The 23892-nt window shown below is 44.2% G+C and overlaps 1 protein-coding gene across 6 annotated transcripts in view; it reads left to right on the top strand.

The window, feature by feature from the left end:
• MRAS (muscle RAS oncogene homolog) overlaps window positions 1–23892 on the top strand; it is a 42992-nt gene that overhangs the window by 15709 nt on the left and 3391 nt on the right. For 3 of the 6 annotated variants that reach the window (XM_054069813.1, XM_054069812.1, XM_054069809.1), the window contains 4 exons: window positions 6669–6882; window positions 16300–16453; window positions 19659–19758; window positions 21080–21159. In XM_054069813.1, coding sequence (XP_053925788.1) covers window positions 6690–6882; window positions 16300–16453; window positions 19659–19758; window positions 21080–21159 — 527 coding nt within the window. In that variant the 5' untranslated portion in view covers window positions 6669–6689. Of the gene's footprint in view, window positions 1–6668; window positions 6883–13201; window positions 13468–16299; window positions 16454–19658; window positions 19759–21079; window positions 21160–23892 lie in introns of those variants that run through there. The other 3 variants (XM_054069814.1, XM_054069810.1, XM_054069815.1) reach the window with 2 other exon arrangements.

Here is a 23892-nt window from a genome sequence, read left to right as displayed (position 1 = left end):
TCCTGAGAGCTTTGGAAATAAATGAATAAGGAAAGGAATGGTGGACTTAAAGACACAGAAGTGATGGAAGTAAAAGTAGCTGAGCCATCTGCTTGCTCAGGTCCCAGACTAATGTGCAGGGATGCTCTCATTTCACACCTTAGCAGAAGGCTTGGATCAACCTCTAGTGGACACCCCAAAACCAGAAACCGTACAGTTTTAATCGAAGCCTGAGAGATAAAGGAATAGGTCTCACCTAGCTGCTTTCTGGTTACGTATCTGGATTCTCCTACAGAGCTGGTAGCAACAGTGCTGTAACTCTACAGATGATCCAAATCTGACTTCAGTGTTGTTTTTATTAAAAAAAAAATTAAAAATCTAGCTGCTTCTTCCGAGTGTTGGCTCATCAGAGTGGCAGGCATCTTCTTATGTATATTGAAAAGGGCACTAAATCACTGAGAAGCAGGCTGAAGATTAATGGAGTGGTTGTAGGAGGTGGAGGAGGAGATAGGGGATGGAAGCAGAGTTTGTTTCAGATCACATTTGTCAATATGATTGACGATTGCTGTGCTGCTGAATTTACATATGGATCAGGACACAAACGGGCATATGGTACCAAGTAAGTATGAGTGAACCCCCAAGCTCAGCCTGGCCACGGGAAAGCTGCTGCTCAGTGCTACAGCGAGAGTTCCTTCTTATCGCTTAAGGATTCGCAGCAGGGGGAGACGGGGGGCCGCCTACCACCAAGGCAATTTCCAGTGATGTGGCTTTTTATTATTATTATTTGTTCAGGCTATAATTCCATGTTTCCTGAAATAACTAGCAAGCATTCATCAGGCAGCGACTGCCTTTAGCTGCTTTTTGTGTGCATCTCAAGTGCTTCATTACTCCCCCGGTGAGTTTTATTTCTCTTACAGTATATCTGAGCAGCATCTGTTCAGTGGGACAGGCGATGCAATCTTGGGTTGAAAAGGAGAAAAGGTCTGGCTGGCACAGAACAGTGGTAAGAAGTCCAGGGAGCACAGCCCTCAGGGTACCATCTTTGTTGTGCAGGAGGAGAATTCTCAAGGCTGCTCCCAGGACCCATAGCTACATCTCCCAAATTCAAAACCCAACCAGTTGCAGCTCTTTCTTGCTGGTTGAGGATTTTATTTTTAAAACAGCAGTTAGTTTATGACTCTTTCTCCTCTTTAGTAGCAATCTGATAGTGCTTTGATCCCTGCTCCAAAACGAAATACCTGTAATTTCCTGTGCAGATCTTGCCAGGTGCTGGGCTCTACCAGATCTCCTGGAAGCTGACAGGAGTTGAGAACATTCGGACCTGGCAGGATCCTCCTTATAAGAAAACCTCAGAGTTGAAATATCATTTGGGTTGTGAACAACTTGCTGTCAGAACTACAGAGGGCATCAGGCTCTGGCTTCCTGTGCAACTGATCTCTTCCATGCTGCCTTCCCACTGAAGAGTTGCACATGGCAGCTCAGCTTTTGCTTGGTGTGTCCTTTTTTAGGCATTGACCAGTCAGGAAAACTGAAAGACTGGAGGAAACCTGGCTAAGAGTTAATCGTCTTTATTTAATAATAGTTGGCAGTGGTTGTTCATATACCCACAGGTCATTTGGCTTTCAAAGGTTTGGAACAGGGTCATGTCAACTTGAGGGAGAAGTAGTTCATTTGGTCCTCATCAACATGACTCAGAGGAGATATCTGTCTCCTAAAAGGGCATGTCCCACATCTCCAGGGTTCTCAGTAGCTCCCAGTCCACGGAATTGCCTGCAGCATATAAGGCTGAACTATTTTGGTACCTGGCGAGTGTCCCTGGGTGTGTCATGGTGGTTGCGTGGCTGCAGCCAGCAGCCTGCAAAAGGAACAGAAAGGGAAGTGTACAGATCTTGCAGAGTTTCAGCCTTGAAGGCATTGCATGGAGCTGCTAATACTTGCAAAGTGGCCGGGTAAAAGGGCGTAATCGAGTGAGTTGTGGCTAGAGGAAGAGTTATTAATTGCAATCGTGGGAGTAGTTGGCAGCCTTGGTGGCTGATTGTCTTCCGCAGCCTCAGGTGAAGTTGGTGTCTTTAGGTATACAGAGCTCTGGCAGGGCGTATGTGAAGAGCTATCCGTGGACCAAAGCAAGCCACTGATAGAAAAGTTCCTGTGGCTGTGGGCTGATGGAATTGATCAGCATGCAGATATATATATACTTAAGTATATGCTAAATTTCAGACTATGGCTGTAGTGGCCACAGGCTCCTTGAAGCTCTCAGTTTTGGAGAGCTGCAGCAGAGAAGGGAGCTGGTGGTTCCCACACAGATCCTGCTGCAGCTTTTTCTTGAGGTTTCATAGCAGAATTAAGCAATTTGTGTCACATGTTGCCATGGAGACCGTAAATCACTGTCATGCTGGCCTTCTCTCTCAGGGAGCCAGTGTCTTTAATTGCACTAACCTCCTCTGCAAATCCAGGGCTTGGTTCTGAGCTTGTTTACAGCTGTAATGGCTTTGCCCTGGGAGCTCTGCCTCCAGAAGAGCAGAGCTGGAACTGAGGATGGGGAAAGCACATCCAATATCAAATATCTGAGGTCGAGTTTATTATTGTTGTATGTGGCCACACCTCTACTCGGATGAACAGAAATGATAATGATTTACATCAGCTAAGATCTGTTCCACTTGCATTCAGGGCAAGTTTTGCAAGGACGATGGGGATGACATAAATACACTACCTACATGTTGCGATGACCTGTTGGGGCTTAGTGGGCAAGTCACACACACTAAGCTGAATCTCTGCCTGGTGTTTTTATATTACTTGTCTGCTCCAAAGGGACAGCTCAGCCCTTCCACTTCTTCTCCATGACCAGACAGGTAAATGAGGGTTTTATACAGTTTATTCTGTCTCCATAGAAAGTGCTTTTTGCAGAGGAGGCTCAGACTCAGTGATACTCCTGGATCAGCATTTCAGTTTGTTCCTTGCCTTCTATCCGAGAAGTAGCCACATTTCTGACTGTCTCAGCATTACTGGGTTGTGCTGTCATGACACAGATCTTGCTGGCACATGTGAAGGCAGCAGTATAAATCAGCCTCCTTCCAGTGACTTAACCAGAGCTCTGATGGCATTCATCAGCATTGAGTATGGATCCTTCTCTTGGCTCCTTCAAAATAAACAACTATATAAATTGTAAGATGATTATCATTGGAGCTTATTAGCGTATTACCACATGCTGCTTTGTATTCAGACAATAGATGAAAATGTCTGTGCTTAGTTCTTCCCAGTCAGATCTACAGCAAACATGCTTATTCTTGCTCCTGTCTGAGGAGGACATTGTCAGTGCTCTTGCCAAAAACACATGAAAATCAGCCCAAGACTTGTGCACTTACCCATAGCGATGTAACCAGCCAGTGTGGAAGCTCTGCATGCCTTTGGGTGTTAAATGTTCTCCAGGAGGTGGCATGTTTTTTCTAAGGTTTGATTTATTGGCTGGTTTAGATGATAATCTTGTCAAGGTATGAGTTGTCTTCTTGTTTTGATTATCAGGGCAGGTAGAGGTGTAGAGGAATTTAAGTACTTGGCTTTTGGAGGGTTTGCATTATGTACCTGCATGTTGGGAGCACGGAACCGACCATCTGGATTGAAGGGGGAGTGTTTTCATGAGCAGTAGAAACAGCCCTGCAGAAACATCTAAACTTGTTGCTTTTTGACACTCAATAGAAGTTTTTGTCTGTTCATCACCTAAAATATGGGGGGTTGTGCTCAACAAACCAGCCTACAGTTCTTGACTTCTTTTTTTATTAGTTTATTTTATTTAGTACAGTGGTTGCTGTTCTCCTCAGGCTACATAATACTCAGTCTGGTAGCTCATACATACAGTATGACTAAACTTCTGGAAATGATGGGAAGCAAATGCCCTGATTCAACCCATAAGCCTATTGGGCAGAGTCACAGTTTGTACAATGGGCTAAATATTATCCTAGTACTTTGGGGAGCATTTCGTGCAAGATAAGGTCAAGGCTTCTTAGGAGCGAGTCAAAGGGGCTGGTACAAATACGTCAATGGAAATGTAATGCTTGTCTGCTCAGCAGTAGCTTTGGCTTTTGTGATGAGGTCAAAAATCATGCACAAATGGAGTATGGTTTTAACATCTGTGGCCTGTTCCCCACCATATCAGTAACAATCAGTCTTTTATACTGCCTGGACGGAGCCACTCCATCGTGTAAAGACAGATGGGGTGAAATCTTAACCACAGATAAAGGAAAAAATTGTCATCAAATGTTGCAGGGGGAGGGCAGGGTTTTAGCCAGGGTCTGTGTCCCAAAGAGCCCATGAGGATCACCTGACCTAAGCAGGATTGCACAGAAAGAAAACTTGGTCTTCCAAGCAAAAATGAGAAATTTAATTGAAATTCGTAGGTTTCTATGCAGCCAAGCATGGTGCTTGTTGATGTGTCATCTTGTAAATATAAGAAAGTTGCTTGCTCTCTGAAAAATGGTGGTAAGAAACTTTTCCTTGGGATTATGGTCAGGAACTGCAACTGAGGTTTAGGCCCAAGCTGGTGCTTGGTCTCCTCCTGGTCCAACAGCTGTTTGTTGTCATGGAAAATCTTGCTGTTCTGAAGACTTTCTTCCGAAGATAGTTTAGAAACTAGCAGACTTGATCATGTTTCTCCTTGCTTTGGAAATTTTAGCTTGTCTCAACTTGGACGAGAGGCCTTTGCACTTCCTAGTAGCCTCATCAATCTCACTTCTGTGATCACCCATTCTCTCCCTCTTATGAGGTTTTCTTTTCAGAGGAGAAATTAAGACAGTTCCTATACATTTGGTTCAAGGACAAATGTCCAGTACACAACCTTAATTTGGGGTCAAGGCAATTAATTTACACAACATAGAGATTATTAAACTGAAATAGTACGAATCAAGAGAAAGGAACTAGAGATACCAGAAACTAAACTTAGAAGTCTGATATCTTCTTCAAAGTGAAACAAAATTATTACGGGGGTTATATTCTTGTCTGTTTGAAAAATGGTGTAAGTCAGCTTTTGGGCTTCTTAGGAAATGAAGAGACAAAGTGTTTTGTTTGGAAAATATAAAATAGTAAAGAATTTCTGATTTTTTGTTTGTTTTGTATATTACAGGCTGAAATAAAATTATAAAACTCAACTTGCCCTGTGCGTGCTCTGCAGTCTCAGCTCCTAAGCACCACCAGGGCCAGCTGTGACACCGATCACACCAGCCTTGCTCAGTGGTTTCTAAGAACGAAAAAGTTAGTTTTCTTACTAATGAAGAAAAATCCCTGTGGTTATCAGGAAAGCCTCCAAAAGCTTGTGTGGGTAGTGGGGATATAGATCAGGATACTGGCAGTTTATGGAGGTTCCTTTAGAACAGCCAGTCCAGAGCATGCATTGTCCCCGCTCTGCTCTGACCCCAGCCAGCGCCTGCAGCTCCAAGGGTTTGAGCAAAACCAGAATGTGTGGGAGCAGCTGCCTGCAGAAAGTGCCACCACAACTGCTCCTGTGCTGTTTGGCTTGCATCAAGAAAACTAATACTAAGGAAATCAGCTGCCCTCTCTTGATTGAGCCTTATCATTAGGATGGGTTTTATTCTTTTTAGCTGGCTGAAAAAAAACATCCCTGAAAAGGCAGTGGTCATTCAAATCTGGGAAATGGCCACCCATTTTCCATCTAATTTGAGTGAGCCGTCACTGCTCTCCCTGGGGGCAGGTGGAGGGCACTGCCCTCCATAGCGTTCATACAAAACCGCTCGCCTGGCTGCTTCTTAAATAGGCGGTTGCTGCTGTTGAATGTTGAAATGGGACATTCAGCAATAGCAGCCTCTTCTCCTTTCTCCACACGTGTTGTGCCACTGCCCAGTTGCAGCTGGCGATTTTTTTTTTCTTTTCTTGAAGAGTCAGCTCCTCTGTCGCTCACCCGACAAGGGGAGTGGTGTGACCACGCTGCAGGGGAAGCCGCTCTCCTGGCTCTGGGGGCTGTGTTGTAGCCACAGAAACCAGCCTTCTTGCCATGGCAGGGTTGGGGCTTTTTATTGAAAAGAAAAAAAAAAAAACCAACAAGGCAAAACAAAACCACCTGTCATTCCTGGCCTGCTGCCTACTTGTTTTGTTTCTTGAACTTGAAAATGAGGGTGAAGAAAGCAACTAAGTGCGTTTTTGTCTGCTGGTGGGGCCAGAATTGGACTTTTAAATCGAGTTTCATCCATCACTGCCAGTTCTGCCTGCAGATTTTGCCCCAGGATGTAATGCACCATTTAATGTTTGCTGTACCTCAGGTTAAGCAGTGAAGAATGGCACAGCTGTGTCTCACTAACAGTATTTGGTCACTGGCAACTGGAAATTGTCTGGAGCTTGACAGTTGTGCTGAGCCAGGGTGATTTTTGCAATGGCCATGTGGGTTCAGCCCCTATAGGAAAGGTATTAAGATTATAGAAGTTTTGGACATGCATTTGGTGGCAATTAGTCATCCTTGTAGATGAGATAGAAGTAAATAAGCCATAGCAGTGGGGTTGTCTGCACTTCCAAGCGATGGGTTGCAGTAGAGCTGTCAGGGGTGGTAGGTGCTGCTCCTCTTGTCCAAAAGGATTTTAGATTTCTGTATTGCCTTCATCCTCACTTCTTAGGCAGCAGGTAAAAGCTGCCTTGTGCATGCTGCCTCTTTTCATTGCTAATGAGTGATTGGAGATAATCTTTTTCTCCAGCAGGTTTAGCACGCTGGAAGCATGGCTACAAGTGCTGTTCCCAGCGAAAACCTCCCCACATACAAGCTGGTGGTGGTTGGAGATGGTGGTGTGGGGAAGAGCGCTCTCACCATTCAGTTTTTCCAGAAGATTTTCGTGCCAGACTATGACCCGACTATTGAAGACTCTTACCTGAAACACACGGAAATAGATGGGCAGTGGGCAATCCTTGATGGTAAGCAAGCTACTTTTCTGGTCCCCTTTCCCTTCTAGCTGAGCAAAGTACAAATAGACCTCAGCGCCTCCCACACTGTGTTGTGCCCTGTGTCCCTCCGACTCCACTGTGGGCTGCTGGGAATTTGAGTGCAAGCTGGCCTATGGGCTGCAGCGCGTGTTCTGCAGCTGATGTCCTGCAAAGCTTCTGCTTCCAATTGTGTTGCTTTCAGTTCTGCATAGAAATGTTTCTTGCAGGAGCGCGTAAGCCTATAGATCATCATAGACATTTGGGGCAGGCTTCCATAAAGGGTCAATTATAGCACTGTGAGGTGGCTATGGCTAATGATGCTTCATTGTGGTTAGGCTCATCCCCTAAATAAAAGTGGGTGGGGGACTGAATGCGGGTCATAAGCAGAAAAAACATTTAATCAAAACTGTAATCCACTGACAGTGAAGAGCTGTAATTCTCTTAACTCCCATCATTCAGGTGTGATTTTTTTTCATATCTAGTTATCCGTTTCATTTAAATATGGGTAGGTTGCCAACCTGGAGAGCTGCTGTAACCAAGATCTTTCCATTCTTTGAAGAAAAACCTCTTTTAAAAAAACAAACAAAATGCAGAAAAACCCAAAGCAGCTACTTTCCCCCACCAAAAACCCCTAACTGGAAAAATCTTAATTCTGCAGGTGAGGAGAAAGCCCTATATTACCTAAAGGTGCAACTTATTAGATTGTACTGCAAGAGAGAGACTGACCACAGCCATAAGAGGAATCTTGTTCTTAAATGTTATAAGTTTTGTTTGGCTTTATACAGTAATTAGGTAGTACATAAAAGCAAGCAAATGTTCTGTGCCTTAATGACCCAAGTGCATGTTTTTGCCACTAATACAACTGAACTAAATTTAACCTCACTTGCGTTGAGTTCCTACCTCTACCTTCTTGTCATCAAGAGTTTTGGTGTCTCTGTGTATGTATCACTGTTGTGGGGACAGAAAACTGGGGGATTGGCATGAGTGGTGGAACATGAAGGCTGGTGGGTTTTCCTGTGAAGACTGTATGCTTGATTTGGAAACTTAATTGCACTCTTAAGGATTTATCAGGTACCATTTAGTGTGTACAATTGGCCCCAAGGTCCTTAAAGAACAGCCTTTACTAAGTATTTAAAAAACAAACAAACAACTTCATCTTGCCAACATTTGTTCATATAAATGTATTAGTAGTTGATAGCTGATATGAGATAATATTTGTGAAATTGGTGCCCAAATGTGTCTTCATGTCATCTGCATCAGAGATACCAGCTCTCACTCAACCATTGCATAACATACCTGTGCATCTTTATTTTTAAAATGCCAGTGTTGTATGAAAGAAAGATCCAGTCCTGCTGTAAATGAAATCTTTTTAGTCCAGGATCCAGCCCTCCAAAACGAGCAACATTTCTCTTTGCTGGTATGTTCTGTGTTCTGATCTAACAGAACCAGCCACTGTACACATTGACCATAGTTGAAACAGCCTGGTTTTTCTAAACTATTTGAAAGTAGAAAAGGCAGCTTTCACTGAGTATTTGGAATTTTTGTTTAGTCAAAAAACAACCCTGACCTGGGATGGGAGTGGTAAAAGTGTTTTTTCTCCAACAAGCAGAAAGTTAACCCTTTGTTTTAGTGAAAAAACTTTTCTTTTGCTCAGTTTAGTGGCTGTACTTGGCCGGAACTCAATTCAGCTGTGGCCTTGAATGACATGTTGGGAATCCCTGACTTTCAGAGTTCATGGTCCCACAAATGCCTTGCAGTCACGGAAGTGAAACTGCAGCTTCTCCTTCTCTTTCCTACTGCTTAGATTCTGAACAATTTTGGAAGAAAGGCAATGTTCTTGCTTGGAAAAGCATGTGAGCCTTTACCATCCACCCAATAGAAACATCCACCCAATAGAAAGACTATCACTTGCCACAGCTTTCTGTGGCTTTGGATCTAGGCCATCCTCTGAGGTCACCATATACTTGGACAGCTGCTCTTGGTGTGGTTATATGTGGTTATGTAAATCACTTATGGTATAAAATTAGTGACAAACATTATCAGATGCATCATGATAAATTCTAGACTTTCCAGTTGTCCTTTACAATCAAATCCTTTACAAGCTGATGTTTTGTGCAGTGCTTGGTGAGGAGCCCACCCCCAATATAGGAGCTAGTTTTAGAAGATGAAACTACCAGGTAAGGATATAACATGAGGGGCTCTATAAGTTTCTAAGTCTGCAGAAACAGTTATTTTTTAAAAAACAAACAAGAATACATTGGAATCCAACAACTTCATTTAAAAAGAAAAAAAAAGAAAAAAAAATGCAGCCCACCCTCTTGCAGGCTGTTGCCTGAGCAGTTCTGTACAAAGCATCTCTAGCATTTGGTATCTGCACCCACATTATGTTGTGAAAAAAACCCTTGTGCTAGCCAGCTTGCATAAAGCATTTGGCTTCCCTCCCTGTAGACCTCCACCCACATTTATTCAATAGCACTGGCAGTGTGATGAAATGTTTGGCTTGCATTTTTTTCCCTTCGCTGAAATCTCTCACTGAAAGTAGACTTAAACAGGACAGGCTATTTCAGATTTTAGACCTTGGAGCCAAACCTATGTTCAAACTCTTACATATTTGCTTTCTGTCTTGGGTATATTTCTGTGTCTATTTTCTTACCTAAGAAGAGTCTATGATAGTTCCCTGCCTCCCAGAAGATTGTGGGACCTGTGCTTAGTGTGTTTGAGTCCAACACTACATTAAAATACTTTATTGTTGACCTTATACCAGCTTTGTAAGACCATCAATGCAGTGTCTGGAGGAAAAGTGCTACAGAGTGAAACAGCAAACTTAAGCTGAACAAGGGATGCTAAGGCAATTCGTGGCTAGCCTATGTTTTCAGCTGCCACGCCGACAAGACTTTAAGATTGCTCTCCAATTTTTTCTGCATATGTTATCTTCATTTATTCTCTGCTGTTCATACTGAAATCAGCACAGTGATGTGCCTGGTTAAATGCATTCACACGCAAGGGCTGTATAGACACATCAGGTCAGAATTAAGTGGGGGCCAGGGTTAATCTGCTTTGATTAGCTGTTGCTCCAACTGAGTTGCTATCATTAATTTCATACACTCCTTTCTGTGTGCAGGCTAACAGCAATTAGCAGAGGATTTCGTTTGGTATGGCTGCAAAATGGCAGTCTAGAATTATTAATCTGGGCAAGAAACCAAAAGTGGAATATCTTAATAAAACAAAAAATTCCCAATGGTTCAGAATTCCTTATGGGTCATAAACTACATATAGATAAATGGGTGGTGAGAAAAGATGGCCAGAAGGACATGGCTTGGGCATATTGATGAATTGGGCTAAAGCCTTAGCTGTCAGTAGGGCTGTGCCCACTGGTACTGGCAAAGCAAGGGATTGTGCCCATGTGTTGGGTGAAAGGAGCCTGTGGTCTCTCTCTTCTTCCCTTTCTTTCCCCTGGTATGATTTAGATGGAACTCTCACTGCCTAGAAGTTATCCTACTCATGCACTTCAGTTTTCCTTTTTATTTCTCTTCTTCCCAAGTGCCCCTCTCAATGCCTGGGTGCCTTTGCTTTGGGCCAGATGGACCTGCAGAGCCCTGGTGTGCAACCCAGTGGAGAAACACCAAGCACCGTTCCTTCCTCCAGGCTCCCTCTCTGTCCTTTCCACTCCTCTCTCACATGCATCCCTTTCTCCTGAGGATTTTTGCTGCTAGTCATCCCAGGACAAGCTGTCTGCTTTTCTGCTTTTCTCTTCAGGAAGTTTGGGAACAATTCAGCCAGGAGGCCAGAGAGAGATCAAAGGTCACTTCAGCTTGAAGGCAGAAGAGTTGTTTTGCAGCTTGCTTTCTTTTTTATTTATTTAAACTTTGGGTAGTGTCATTGAAAGAATTAAAATTCAAATAAGTTTATATTTCTTTTATTTGTGCATACAGTATTTTGCCTCCCTTCATTGCTGGGGTTTTGCAACCTTGAAAGAGAGGGGTTTTTATCTTGGCTTGTGGGGATTTTTTTTCCTGCCAGGAAAATTTTGGTGTTGCAACATGGAAAGCACAAGGCTTTGAATACTTGCCCTTGTTAGAGAAAGAGCTCCTTTAAGGGCTCGCATCTTTATTCTGTTTATTGATGCGGAAGCCTTTCTTCTGAAGGTCCCTCTTTTCTTTTTCCTTAAAGAAAGGGCAAGAATTCAAGTACTTGGGTTTTCCATGTTATAACATCTGTGTATTTAATTAGGGCAGAGGACAAGAGCTCATAAAAGCCCCAGTGTTTCCCTTTCGCATGTTTTTCCCTGGAGAAAGTTCTCATGCTGGAGGCAGTGTGGCTGTATCTGAGAAGGAGTAGAAGCATGATGTGAAGCTTCTACGTCACCTTGCTCACAGCATGAGCACCTCATACCTCTTCAGGGTGAGCTGGGGTGGGAGAATACAGAATATAAGTCATGGCTCCTGCACTCTGTCTCCTCAGTGCCCAGAATACTAATTCATCAGCTGAAGCCAGTGTCTGATGGGAACTTCCCTCTCCTACCACATTGCTGATGGAAGGAAGACAAAGACTGTGGGGGTGGCTTTCCTCAGCCTAAGACTCTTAGGTTTAACTTGTCAATTCAGCTTAAATTTTCCATTGAGCTTAGCTACCAAGCTGCAGGACAGGTGGGGATGGAGTTTCTCTGTGGCTCTACCAGAGCTGTAGTGCTGAGAAGAAAGCAAGACTCGGACAAAAAAGCACCATGAGGAGTCTGACTATGTAACATGTGGTGCCCTGACAGTGCCATATTCCTAGTTCTGCTGCTCTTTGCTCCAGGGACTTTTTCTGTATTTCATATTAAGAAGCTGAAAATGCCTGGAATCAGGCTCCTTAGCACTGCTCCTCTCCCCAGTGCTGTCAGTCCAGGTTCCTGTCTGCCTGCTGATTCATCCACACCCTTAAAGGCTTGGACATGTGCTGCATATGCCTAGCCAAAGGGATTTCTCTGAAGACTGCTTGGAAAAATGAAGTCATACACAGTGTGCTCACCTTTTGAGCTGTGTCCTGTCCCTGACTGTCATGATATGCAGCCATTCTTCTGGATGCTGGAGGACAAGGCATTCCAAGAGCTGAGTTGAGCTGTGTTCAAGACCAGCTGTAGCAATATGCAATCACTGCTTGGAACAGGCTACTTGTGTCTGATTTGGGCAGTGAAACCCAAGGGCTGAAGGATAGGAAATGGGTTTAACCTGCCTGTCTGTTCATCTTTGGCCTCTTAAATGCTATGGAGAGTGGAGAAACTCTCATAAGTTGATCTATACACCGAGCTTCCCAGCAATGTAAAGTTAAAGATGTAGGAGGGAATTCTGCCTAGGTATGAAAAGAGAAGAGGAACATATTTGCATAACCAGATCTGATGTCCTCAAAGGCTGTGTTTGAATCTGAACCAAATCCAGCCTAGGCTGTAGAAAAAGAAATGCTGTGACAGATTTCATAGTACATCTCTGTCTTTGGCTTAGATTTACATGCTTGTGTCTCCGTGTGGGTGCTCAGAGCATTGTCATTTGCAGCAAAACTGCTACATAAAATACCTGGAAGCACCAAGTACTGTTTTGGGCCACAAATTCCTGTGTATTCCTGTGCTCCTGTGTCTGCTCAGAAGTGCTCTCTAAGCAGCTGCGCTTTTCCCTAACGCATCAGGATTCACATGAAAATGGTGTGGAGAGCTTTAAGGGGGCGGGACTCAATTACCAAGGAATTTCTCACAACGGTTGGGGTCACATCCCCCGGAAAGTGGAAAAAGGCATGTCTTTGCTGAGCAACCTCTTACCTGCAAAGCAAAGACCTCCCTACTGGGCTCCCTCAGCCTAATTGCTCTTATTTTAGTCTCCAGCTGATTGCGTGATAGCTCTGTAAAATGGCTTTGCCCTTTTTGGACGTCTGTTCCTATGTCAGACGTATTCCTTGGCTTCTCTCTTCTTGCTCTTCACTCAAACACTTTTGTCAATGCTTTTTCTTTCTGCTTCTTCAGTCAAGTTTGTGGGAACTTCACCAAGTTTGCTGTCAGAAGTCCCTGACCATACACTGCACAGCCTATGAATTTGATTTCAATTCTTGGAAAAACGAAGTAGGGGAAACCCACTGTACTTTGGTCCAGCCTTATTTCCACATTGACTTTTATGCACTGCCAGTGGGGCAACTGCCAATAAGAGGCAACTGCTGGTTTTCAAGTGTACCAGGGCTGGAGAGAGCTCGCAGTTCTTGTCTGCTTATGATTATTTCTGTGTTTTCTGGCATCCTGTCTTCAGAAAGAGGGATTTTAAAAGAAGGCAGATGCTAACATCCTAAATCTCCTCACTTCTTTGGGAAGCCAGTTAAGTCATCTTTCCAGTTTCCCCTTCCTCGGTTTTCTCCTTGCTACTTTCCTATTTCTGTAGATAGGAGTATTTTTAAAGCTTTTATGACATAAGATTACAGGAGGAGCATAGCCACTTACATCTCGCCCTTTTTTGGTGCTGATGCTTTCACAGTGTGGTCCCATCCTGCCTGCGAAGGATCCAGATTGCACTCTTCTCTCTGATTGTTTACAGTTCGTGTAGCACAAGAAGCATTAGGGTAAGAGCAATGTCTTTATGAAGAGCACATTTAAAGTTAAAACAAGGACTTTTCTCTGGCCATCCACATGATGCTTAACTTTGTATGAATAAGCTGTCTGAGATTAACCTTAATCTTAACTGCTGCATGTCTTTTACTTTCATTTCCAAAGCACCATTTAAATACTGCCTGGACTTGCTTGTTTCTCTATGAATGCTGCAAGTGCATTCCCTTTAAATAGCAGCTGCTGACACAGCAGCTCTGCCTGTGTTTAGTGTGATGCTGTGGCCAAGATCCAGGTGAGGTAGGAGTGGCAGGGCTTCAGCACTGTGCTGTCCCTTGGGAATCCCCACAGCTCTCCCTCAGGCTCATCCCCTGCCCTCCCGCAGCAGAGGGAAAGCTTTGGAAAGGCAGCAGGTAAGCGTGGGTTGAAGGATACAAGGGCAGAGCTGAATGCTCGTCATGTGTTTCCTGGGAAGTTTGCAAATGCACCAGAGCAAGGGGAACTCCCTAAGCAAATTACTATGCAGGATATGGCACATCCATCTCCACCGTCCTGCTCTCAGCTTGTGCTCAGGCATCTGCCCTATCTCTGGCCTCCTGCAAGAAGCTGTCCCACTCTATCAAAAGCTGTACATGTGTGTTGGAGAGGAGAAGGGAGTGTGTGTTTGTGTGTATGTGTGCTGGTTGTCAGCGCTCAACCCTGCCCTGATACCGTGTCCAGCTGGTACAAGAGTCAGATGAGGGCAGCTCAGCCTCTCCTGACAGGTTGGGCGGGTAGAAAAGATTAATTTCCTCTTCCGTCCTAGCCACATGGTCCTGGCCTTATTCCATGGTAGCAGTTCTGCTCAGAGCATAGGAATTCACCAGCATGTGCAGTGTCTTTGGGTTGCTATTCTACTTTCTTTTTTCTTTTTCTTTTTTTCCCCTTTTTTTTGTACAGTTCCTAAGAATAGCCCGGATGTCTTTAAGCTGAGACCTTTGTTTCCTAGATTTAGATGGGAGAATTAGGATGAAAGCCTATGAAGAGACACCTGTGACTTTCCAGCAAGATCCGGATTCTTGGCAAACAGGCCTGTATTTCAGGGTCTCTGCAAGAGCCTAGAAGCTCTTTTCACCTTAAGGACTCATGGAAACAGATATTCAAGACCAGCTAAGGCAGGCGAACAAATGGAGCTGAAGGCTTTAAAGGGTGCCATCAACAAGTAAGGTCTCCAGGTCCTCCAGGGTAGCTGCCTTCCCTCCAGACATGTAGTGAACTGGCTCATGGGGCACACTGTGACATGCAGCATGTCTGCCTGCGGCCACCTATGCTGATTCAGCAAGTAACACCAGCAGCAGAGTGGGCTTTATCCCGGCCCCATCTGGAAGTCAGGGCAGCCTGAGTACTTACCCTTACAGGGAACCTCTTGCTAGGACTGAGGGCCAGCTCAGACTAGAAGAACCTGTATCAAGCCCTGCTGCTCCGTCAGCAGTACGCTTCTGCAACAATCTGTGTCCACCAGTGCCCTGGGCTTTCCTCATCGCTTGTGGGCAGCAGATGCTAACGCTGTGGCTGTACAACAGGGGTGGAAGCAATTTTCCCACCCAGCCCGGTTGACTGGAATGTGAAAATGTTGCCAGTCATGAAGGTCCTGCATTTGCCTCTAGGATACAAGAATGCATTTGGACCATTACTTCTGAATAGCCGGCCGATGCATTTTGAGCTCACACCATATTTGTACTGGCTTAACCTAAACTGATGAACTCCATTTTTACCCTCCTCCTGCCAGTCAAGATCCTGGCAGTGTCTAAAGCTGGGGCCCAAGAACCGGCATTCGTGTGTGCACCGGTATGTGGTGTTTACCCAGAAGGCTGGCGAAGCTTGCTCTGCATGTGGCCTGTGATGTAGCTGATGGAACCCCCTGCGAGGCAGAGTGATCACAGAATCACAGAATCACAGAATCACAAGGTTGGAAAGGACCCATTGGATCATCGAGTCCAACCGTTCCTAACACTCCCTAAACCATGTCCCTAAGTACTTCATCCACCCGTTCCTTAAACACCTCCAGGGAAGATGGATGAATTATGGTCACATTAGAGAAATGGTTGATCTACTGGGGAAAAGCATCTGGGTTGCTGCCACAAGTGTAGTGTTTTAAAGGATTTGAGCATAGATCTAGCCATTGTCAGTGCGCAGAAACACAATTGCTATATAGGATATACAAGTCATCACTTAAAGCTTTTCCACCTGTTTTAACTAGTTTCTCTGTACCGGCACACAACTTGGGAATAAATATTTAAGGAGACTTTGTCGAGGCTGTACCATCTTGCTCTGAAGGCACATAATTTTGTAGAAATACAGGTTGTGAGAAAAGGAAAATATTCGTAGCTATTACTTTGGGTTGTCTCCCAGCTCTGCTTCACTATGCAGTTTATAGATTGCCTCTGACATTCGAACTGACATTAACATACTCTTGCAGTCTTGGATTTTTTCAGTGCAGGGAACAGAGAGAGCTGGAATAGGGAAAGATGGAGGGCTGTGAAATACTTTAAGCCATGTCATGCCAGAGGAGCAACTCCCTATGTTCGGTGGTCAGTATTTGGTACTGGAAAAGGAAAGTCAAATCTGTGTAGTCTTCTTCCCCTCCATCCACTGTCAGCACAAGCACATAGTAATGAGTGCGATCTTGGAGTGGGGTTTTCTTGTAACAAGAAACTGCCTTGCAAATCCAAATGGCTTTCATCAAATCTTGCAGCCTTTAAGAGCTGCAAGAAACTCAGCGGAGGTGGAAAGGTTTTGTAGGATACACAGCAGTGACAGCAACCACAGGTACTTACAGTAACTAGCAACCTTTGTCTCTTCTGTCCTAGTTCTGGATACTGCGGGCCAAGAGGAATTCAGTGCAATGCGGGAGCAGTACATGAGGACTGGAGATGGTTTCCTTATAGTCTACTCGGTGACGGACAAGGCTAGCTTTGAGCATGTGGACCGGTTCCACCAGCTGATACTTAGAGTCAAGGACAGGTGGGTACCATGGAGCCAGGTACTGCCTGACCCCACTCCATTGCTCTGGACACCATGCTGTGGGGGTGGTACCACATCTTGCCCCACATTTTACATCCTGGGTGTCCCAGGGCAAATCCTTGCATGCTCTGTGTGGGTTTGTAGACCTATATATGAAGAACGGGAAAGGACAAAACACTTCTTATAAGCATGTAGTGCTTTCAATGTGGAAAAGTTCAGTAGTGTTATGATGGAGTGAGAATGGGCCTGAAAGGGAGAAACTCCAGCCAGAATGGGGTGGCAGACCACCGTTGAAGGTAACCAGTTTGGCTTTGAAGATGGAGAAGGATGTTCTGCGGACTGTGAAGGCACTTTGGGAACACCAGCAGGGAGTCAGCAGGCATTCAGCCCTAACCCTTTTGTGTGTTCTGGCAGCATACTTCTTTTCCCAGCTTTAGTTTGTGCCAAACAAACCTTAGAAGGTCCTGCATGATTTCGGGCTGTGAACAATAGTCTTGAAGAGGAAAATGCCTCACATTGTGTGACAGGAGAAAGCAAGAGAGGCTGTCCATTCCTCTCATTGTGCGTGCGTGGGAGAAGGTAGTGCTGAGAGTTTGTTTGTGGTAAGCAAATGTGTCCTGACAGCAAGAGAGGAAGCTGCCAGGGTTTTATCTCTGAGATAACTCCCTTTTCCTATCCCTGTTCAAGAGACGAGGTATCCATCCTTACTGGGTGGGGTGTGAATTAAGCCCTTATATGTCTGCAGCTTTGAAACACTTAGTTTTTCCGTTTATAATGGCTTTTAATTATGGAAGTCATCAAGAAAAGCCACCAGAGGGTTCGGGCCTTGTTGCTGGCTTCCTTTCGCAGCTCTGAATAACTTCCTCACAGGAAGGGTGGACTCATATCATGTGAGGTTCACAGCTGACAGCTCTTCCAGTAAAGCATCCAAAGCAGAGCCCACAAGAGTGAAGAGTAGAGGAAGATCCACCCTTTTGATTTAATCTAAATGAAGAAAAATGTCAGTCACTCAGTCCACCTCCGAGATAAGGACAGTCTTTTCTTCACTGCCAGCTCAGCTTGAGGCAAATTAAATCTGTTCTGAAAGCTGAAGAAGACAGGGCAGCATTTCTTGTAACCTGCCCAAACCAGCGTTGGTTTTGTCTAATTTAACTTTGTGAAAATGAGATGTAGTATTAGTTGTTTTGCTCTGGACTGAAACTTTTACCCCTCTGTACGCCGTGCAAACACCGCAGCAGTGCTTGAGAAGCAGGAAGTGAAACAGGCTGGTGAGGTGGTTTTTGTTTCCCTGCTCAACACCACCACAGCGCAGAGCGCGAGGAGCTTAATGTGTCATCCAAAACCTGAGCTTGTTCAGAAAGTCGCAGTGATAGAAGCAGTGTAAGTAAAGAAACAATACTGCCAGACCCACAGGTAGCTGGGAGCAGAGCATTGCTCTGGTTTTCAGGCTAGCAGTCAGTTTTGGCAACTTAAAATGCAAAGGAATTGCAGGATGCTGCATTAGCAGAGCTGTTCAAAACCTTTGTCCTGTTTTTTTCCTTCACCTTCGTTATAGTAAAACTTCTAACTATAGCCACTTTGTCCAACTAGCAATTGTATGGCTTACAACAGGGAACAAAGTCCCCATAGAGTTTTACGTGTGATGTAAACAAGGCAAATGAGATACCATCCAAATGTAATCCCTTCTTTATCAATGTGCTGCAAGCCAAAAGAAGGAATCAAATAATCTAGACAAGTCTTTTGCTCCAGAATGATCAGAGTCAAGATCTATCAATGCACACGTATTAAAATTAAATCAAAGCCACATTATCAGAATGAATAACTGTAAGACTCATTTAAAATGCAGAGTGCTGTACGGTATTTTTCCAGCCAGAACAATGGGGCAATGTGCCAGAGAGAAGATGGAGACCTTATCGTCTCAATGAAAAATTATGCAGAAATTCTGTTTTAAAATCCGGAGTTACTCAAGGAAGTGTTTTATGCAGAAATGAGTGCAGCCAGCTGTTCCTTCCCCCAATAAAATCAGCTCTGCTATAGCAGAGAACACTGGAATCATTTTAGGAAGGTTTAAAGTTAAATATAAGAAAATAATACTGCAGTAACTTTCAATTATCAGAAGTGGCCTCCTTTCTAGCAGTGGATAAAGGCCCTGCTGCACAACTTTACTCTGTGTCGCATATCTGGAGGAGAGGCTGCCATGTGGGAGATGGGGTGGCGTGGGAAGCAGCTGCACTGCTAGGACCTCCTGTGACATGAGCTGGCTGGCTTGTTATAATCCCTGGAGCTATGAGGTTTTCTACTGGGGCAGAAGCTGACTTACACACCTTGTCAGGAGAGCCTTACATTGGACATGCTGTGGATAGATGGGTCTCTTTCAAGCAGTTGCTGAAGAGAGTCTCCTACATGCCTGGTAAAGTTAAAGAAATATGGAATATTATTAGAGAAGTAGATGGTTTTGGTACAAAAGTATGGTTGTCCATTAGGTTTTTGCTCTGGGGTTAGGAGCAGGAGATGGCGGGTGATAGCATCTGGAAGATTGGCAAGACTGGTTCAATCCAGGCTCCTTCCAGCTACCACTGCCAGTCTTTCAGTTCGTTTTGGGGTCACAGCTGATGGGGATCTTTACCCCCAGTTATTTTCTCTCCCATTCGATGCACCTATAAGCACCAGCTCCCAGAGTCCATCTTTTCTTCCCCTATGATTGCCCTCAGAGGATTACCAGGAGATGAACTGACACCAGTTCCTCCACCATACCTTGTCGCCTCGCAATGACCAGCAGCTGCCAAGATACACAGTTACTGAGATGCCTTAACTGTTACAAAAGAGCCCCCATCTCCTCTTTAAGATCTGTCTCGATATCTCAGTTAATTTCCTGACAAATTCTGTAGTTCTTTCTTCACCAAGTGGGATCTTCAGTCTTAGCTATTGTCAGGCATTGCAAAAACACTAAGTTCCTGAAGTGCCTGCAAATCAGAATGAATGCGTGGATGCATGCAACTTGTTAAGTAAATTTTTACAGTCTGAACATATGTGTAGCACAGTCTAGGGGTGATGTGTGTTCATTTGGTCTTTATATTTCTTTACACGTATGTAGTATGTCTGTAGCTGAAAATGTTAGATAATGTCAGCATCAGGAAGCGACACATGCTCAGCATTTTTTACTGTAGTCTCCTAATAATTGGGTGATGGTTTTGACTTTTTCCAGAGAGTCGTTTCCAATGATTCTGGTGGCGAACAAAGTTGATTTAATGCATTTACGGAAAATCACAAGAGAACAGGGAAGAGAAATGGCAACAAAACATAATGTAAGTTTGTGGGATTGTTTAATTGGTTAAGTCATATTACAGGCATTCAGAACTGAATTCTCTGCTTATATGGAGCTAAATTAAAGTATTTCTCCATCAATCAAAAATTTACAATTATGTTTTTGACTACTACAAAGTAGTAGCTATGCATTTTCCTTTCAGTAGGGCCAGTCCATCATTAAAACTAGGACTTCTGCTGTGTGCCAGGCTGTAGCAAAGCTGTGGCCATCATGAAGCCATGTGTACAAGGTGTCTGCAAGTGGTGAGAAACATGAAGTGTTCAAAATGTGAGAAGAAGGTGTACACTCCCGTGATGAAAAAGCGGAGCGAGTCAGAAGTATACAAAAGAGTCCATATGAAGTGAGTTTGTTAAAGATAATGAAGTTACAGGGTTGTTAAGCCTATCTAAATCTGGCCCACCATCTTAGCTCTACATTATTCATGCCATAGTTTAGCCCAAGAAGTCAGTCTTGGATGGGTTTAGATTACACAGTACTCCACTGATCACCTCTAAGCGCCAGCAGTCCTGAAGACCCAGAGGTAGACGACAACTCCTGTAGGAGGAACTGAATGGAAAGGTAAAGGCAAAAAAGCCTGAGACCTCGTGGAAGCTTGCTGTGTCTAAACAACAAACTGCAGTGATTCTGAACAAGCCATGATGGGAGTTGAACCGCGCAGGTTCACTCCCTCCCACAGGAAGCTTATTTCTGTAGGAGACAGGACACCTAAACTGCAACACAACATGTTGCACCCACCCATACATGCACACTTTGGAAAAGGGCTTATATAAAAATACCTTATCAGAGGCAATTTTATAAATCTGCCAGCACAGTGGACAAGCACTCTAGGAGGCCCCATCTGGCAGTCAGACTTTGCAGGAGAAGATCGTTTTACACTGAAGGGGAATTGTAGTCATGAAATATTCATGCAGTAGTCCTAATAAAATGTGGCAAGCAAGAATTTTTTGGCAACTGCTCATCTTTCAACAACCTTCTGCTATTTTCATGTCTGCAAACACAACTTAGGGGGAAAGAACATCTGACAACGTAAAGTCTATGATTATTCTTCCCCAAACCTATAGCTCTGATAGTAGCTGGTTTGCCTGGTGCTTATTCCAGACTTTTTCTAAGCATTTGCTGACCTTGCTATGAGTATGAAGGTGTTGATAGCAGTGTCATGACAACAGTTTGTTTACTTGTGTTTCCCTGGTCTCATAGGCACCCAATTTCTCCAGCCTTTAGAGTTTTTAATTTTGAAATGTGTTTGCTACCAATAGGTAGGCTGTTAACAATCTTTTTTGTGATACAATTCTCTCCTCCAGATTCCCTATATAGAAACAAGCGCTAAGGACCCACCTCTAAATGTTGACAAGGCCTTCCATGATCTTGTGAGGGTAATAAGGTAAGCTGCAAACTCTTCACCTGCCTACTGCCCGTGGACAGTCCTGGCCCAGAGAGCCAATAGCCGGCTTTTGGGGAGCAGGGGCCAAGGGGTTTGGGTGAGGGATTTCTGGGGTTTATTAAACTTTTTCGTCCTGTGTCTGTGCAGTGTTGTTACTAGCACCTAGTTTTCCTTGTAGGACACCAGTGCTAGGCAGGCTGAGTTGAGAACTAGCTGTGGCCATGACGAAAATATGTTATTCAATGAACAGTGCAAAATCTACTATAATGATCAACTTTAAAAGGCTGGTGTTGAAAGCTTTGGACCAGTAATTTGGGGTTTCATAGCTTTGTCTTCTCAGGGTCTCACATTGCCAGAGGTTTAAAAGGATTGACAAAAAAAAAATCTACAAAATTCTAATGTTGGAAGTGACTTCTGATATTTTCTGCTCACTAAATGGAAAAAAATAAGCCACTTTGTATGAGAAACAGCATGATCTAATGGCTAAGCCACAGGTTTCCTCCTCAGACTGCAGAAGTTTGTTCCCGGTCTCGGCATGGGCTGCCTTTGCTCGCTTTGGCAAATGCCCGCTCTCCAGGCGAACCCCTGCTGCCAGTGCTGGCAGGGAGGGACTGCCTTCCAAAATCCCCGCTGCCCTGCAGGAAAAGAGCTGCACGCACATCTTGGCGTCTCGGCTGATAACCTCAAATCTCTCTGAGAGGATTTGTTTTTCTGGTACCGGTTGTTTGCCAGATTTTTCTGGGCCCTTGTTTTTCATGTTTGGGGAGGGTGCTGAGCTGAAATCATGCTCCTCCCTACCAGGTAGTCAAAGTGCATCTCTCAGCAATGAAACCATGAGGCATTTATTCACAGCGTATCTGTACTTGTGAATATCTTAGCAAAGCCTCAAGTCAGCCTCCATCAAAAGCAGATGGTACTACCCACTCTTCCCACATGTCTCAAAAGCAGAGAGCAGAAAGCCTTTGCAGAACTACAGAGCTGATTTGGAAATGTCCCAAGCTATTTCCCAACTGTTCTGTAGCTCAGCGTTAGCTGGCTAGATACTAGTTTTGTGTCACAGTGAGTTCTTACCACCATCTCTTCTACTCTGAGGGAAAAAAAACCCCACATTGCCAAAATAAGAGGGTGAGGCTCTGTTTGCTTTCTCTACATAATATGTCTCCACACATGCTGGAAGAAACATTGTAATTAGACATCACTAAATTCAAGCCCTGAAAATGCACTGCGTAACCTCAAAAACAGGTGATGCGTGTCAGTTCACTGAATAGTCACCGTGAAAGTCATTGTCTGGCAGGTGAAACTCTCTGTGCCGTCAAGGATACCAGAGATGTTCACATAAACTGGAACTCAGGCGAAGTCAGAGAGCAGAGAGGTGCTGTGGGATCTAGCTGCTCATTTGCCACAAAGCAGCTTTGCTTGGTCTTTGGACATTGCAAACTGTCCACAGCCATAGGATGGCATTACCCGTCGAATATTGCTTTTCGTTTTTATAAGTGAGCTTTTCCAAATAGAATGTAAATTTACAGCTCTCTACTATGTTGTTCCTGGAGTGCTTTACAAATGCAGAGGCTCCTCAAAGCCCTCATGAGTTTGCAGGGTGAAGACGCTCATTCAGGGTTGGCACTGTTTGTACTCCTTGCACTTGGCTGATTCCCAGTTTGTTTTAACTTCATGCAAGAAACTGTTGTCTGGAAGTAATCCAGAAAGGATTGGGGTGATTGAGGCCCTCCTCACAGATCCTTTAAATTTCCTGCTATCCCTTTTATACTGCAGCAGTGCATACATAAGAACTGTCACAGCAGAAATCCTGAGCAGGGGCGGGATTTGGTTTTCTGGATCTGTAAAACAGTTCCAGAACACTGTGAACAGCCTGTGGCCGCTTAGGGTTTATCCAAATTAACTTTAAAGTATTTTTTTATTTCCGCTTTCTAATTTTGAGCTTTAAAGTTTTATGTTTTTCATGCCTCCAGCCTTCATTCTCTGAGAAAAAAAAAAAAAAAAAAGGTAAAGCTGAGTTTTTCAGGTGGTTGTAAGCATTTGGGAGCTGAGGTTGTAAGAAAAACATCAGCTAAAGCCACGATGATTTGTCCCCCAGCTATGTCTCGTCCTGGTCTGGGTAAGTTGGTCTAAAGGCTCAGTTTACTGCCCTGGCATATAAAATAGCAAAGAGGCTCAGTTTGAACAATTCATACTCTCAGGCTGGCTATTTAGACGCTATTTGAATCTACAGAAGCTGCTAGTGTTCTTATGGTTTATCTTGTAATAAGATCTACGTCTACAGGATGCCTATCAGGTGTTTGAACTACAAAGCTGCCTTCTATTGAGTTTGCACTGCTGGGATAGCTGAGTGGCAGCTGCAAACAGGTACAGTGCAAAGCCACCCCATCGGCAGCAGACTCTGGTTTCTCATTATTCTTTTCAAACCCTTCTCTGTAACCAGGTCCACAGCACTGCAGCCAGCTAAAGGCAAAGCTGGCTGAAAGCAAACCTTTCCAGGAGATGTTATTTCTCTGTGCACTCTCTTTCATTCTCTTCCTTAATGAGCATTAGCAGCAGTGTGATGGATGACATTGTATTGCTTAAAGCAGCCCTGTTTTCCAGAGCAGTCCCCCGACAGGGGAGGAGGCAGCAGTTCACCCAGGACAGCTGGAGGCATAGCGCCCTGGCATGACATACATCCATGCAGTTAGCCTTAATATTTGCTTATGGCTTCTTTCCTCCTTCCTTGAAAAT

Source organism: Cuculus canorus, chromosome 6 (assembly GCF_017976375.1).
Source record: "Cuculus canorus isolate bCucCan1 chromosome 6, bCucCan1.pri, whole genome shotgun sequence".
Taxonomy (NCBI): domain Eukaryota; kingdom Metazoa; phylum Chordata; class Aves; order Cuculiformes; family Cuculidae; genus Cuculus; species Cuculus canorus.
Note: the sequence above shows the minus strand (reverse complement) of the source record. Positions and strands in the feature narration are given on the sequence as shown.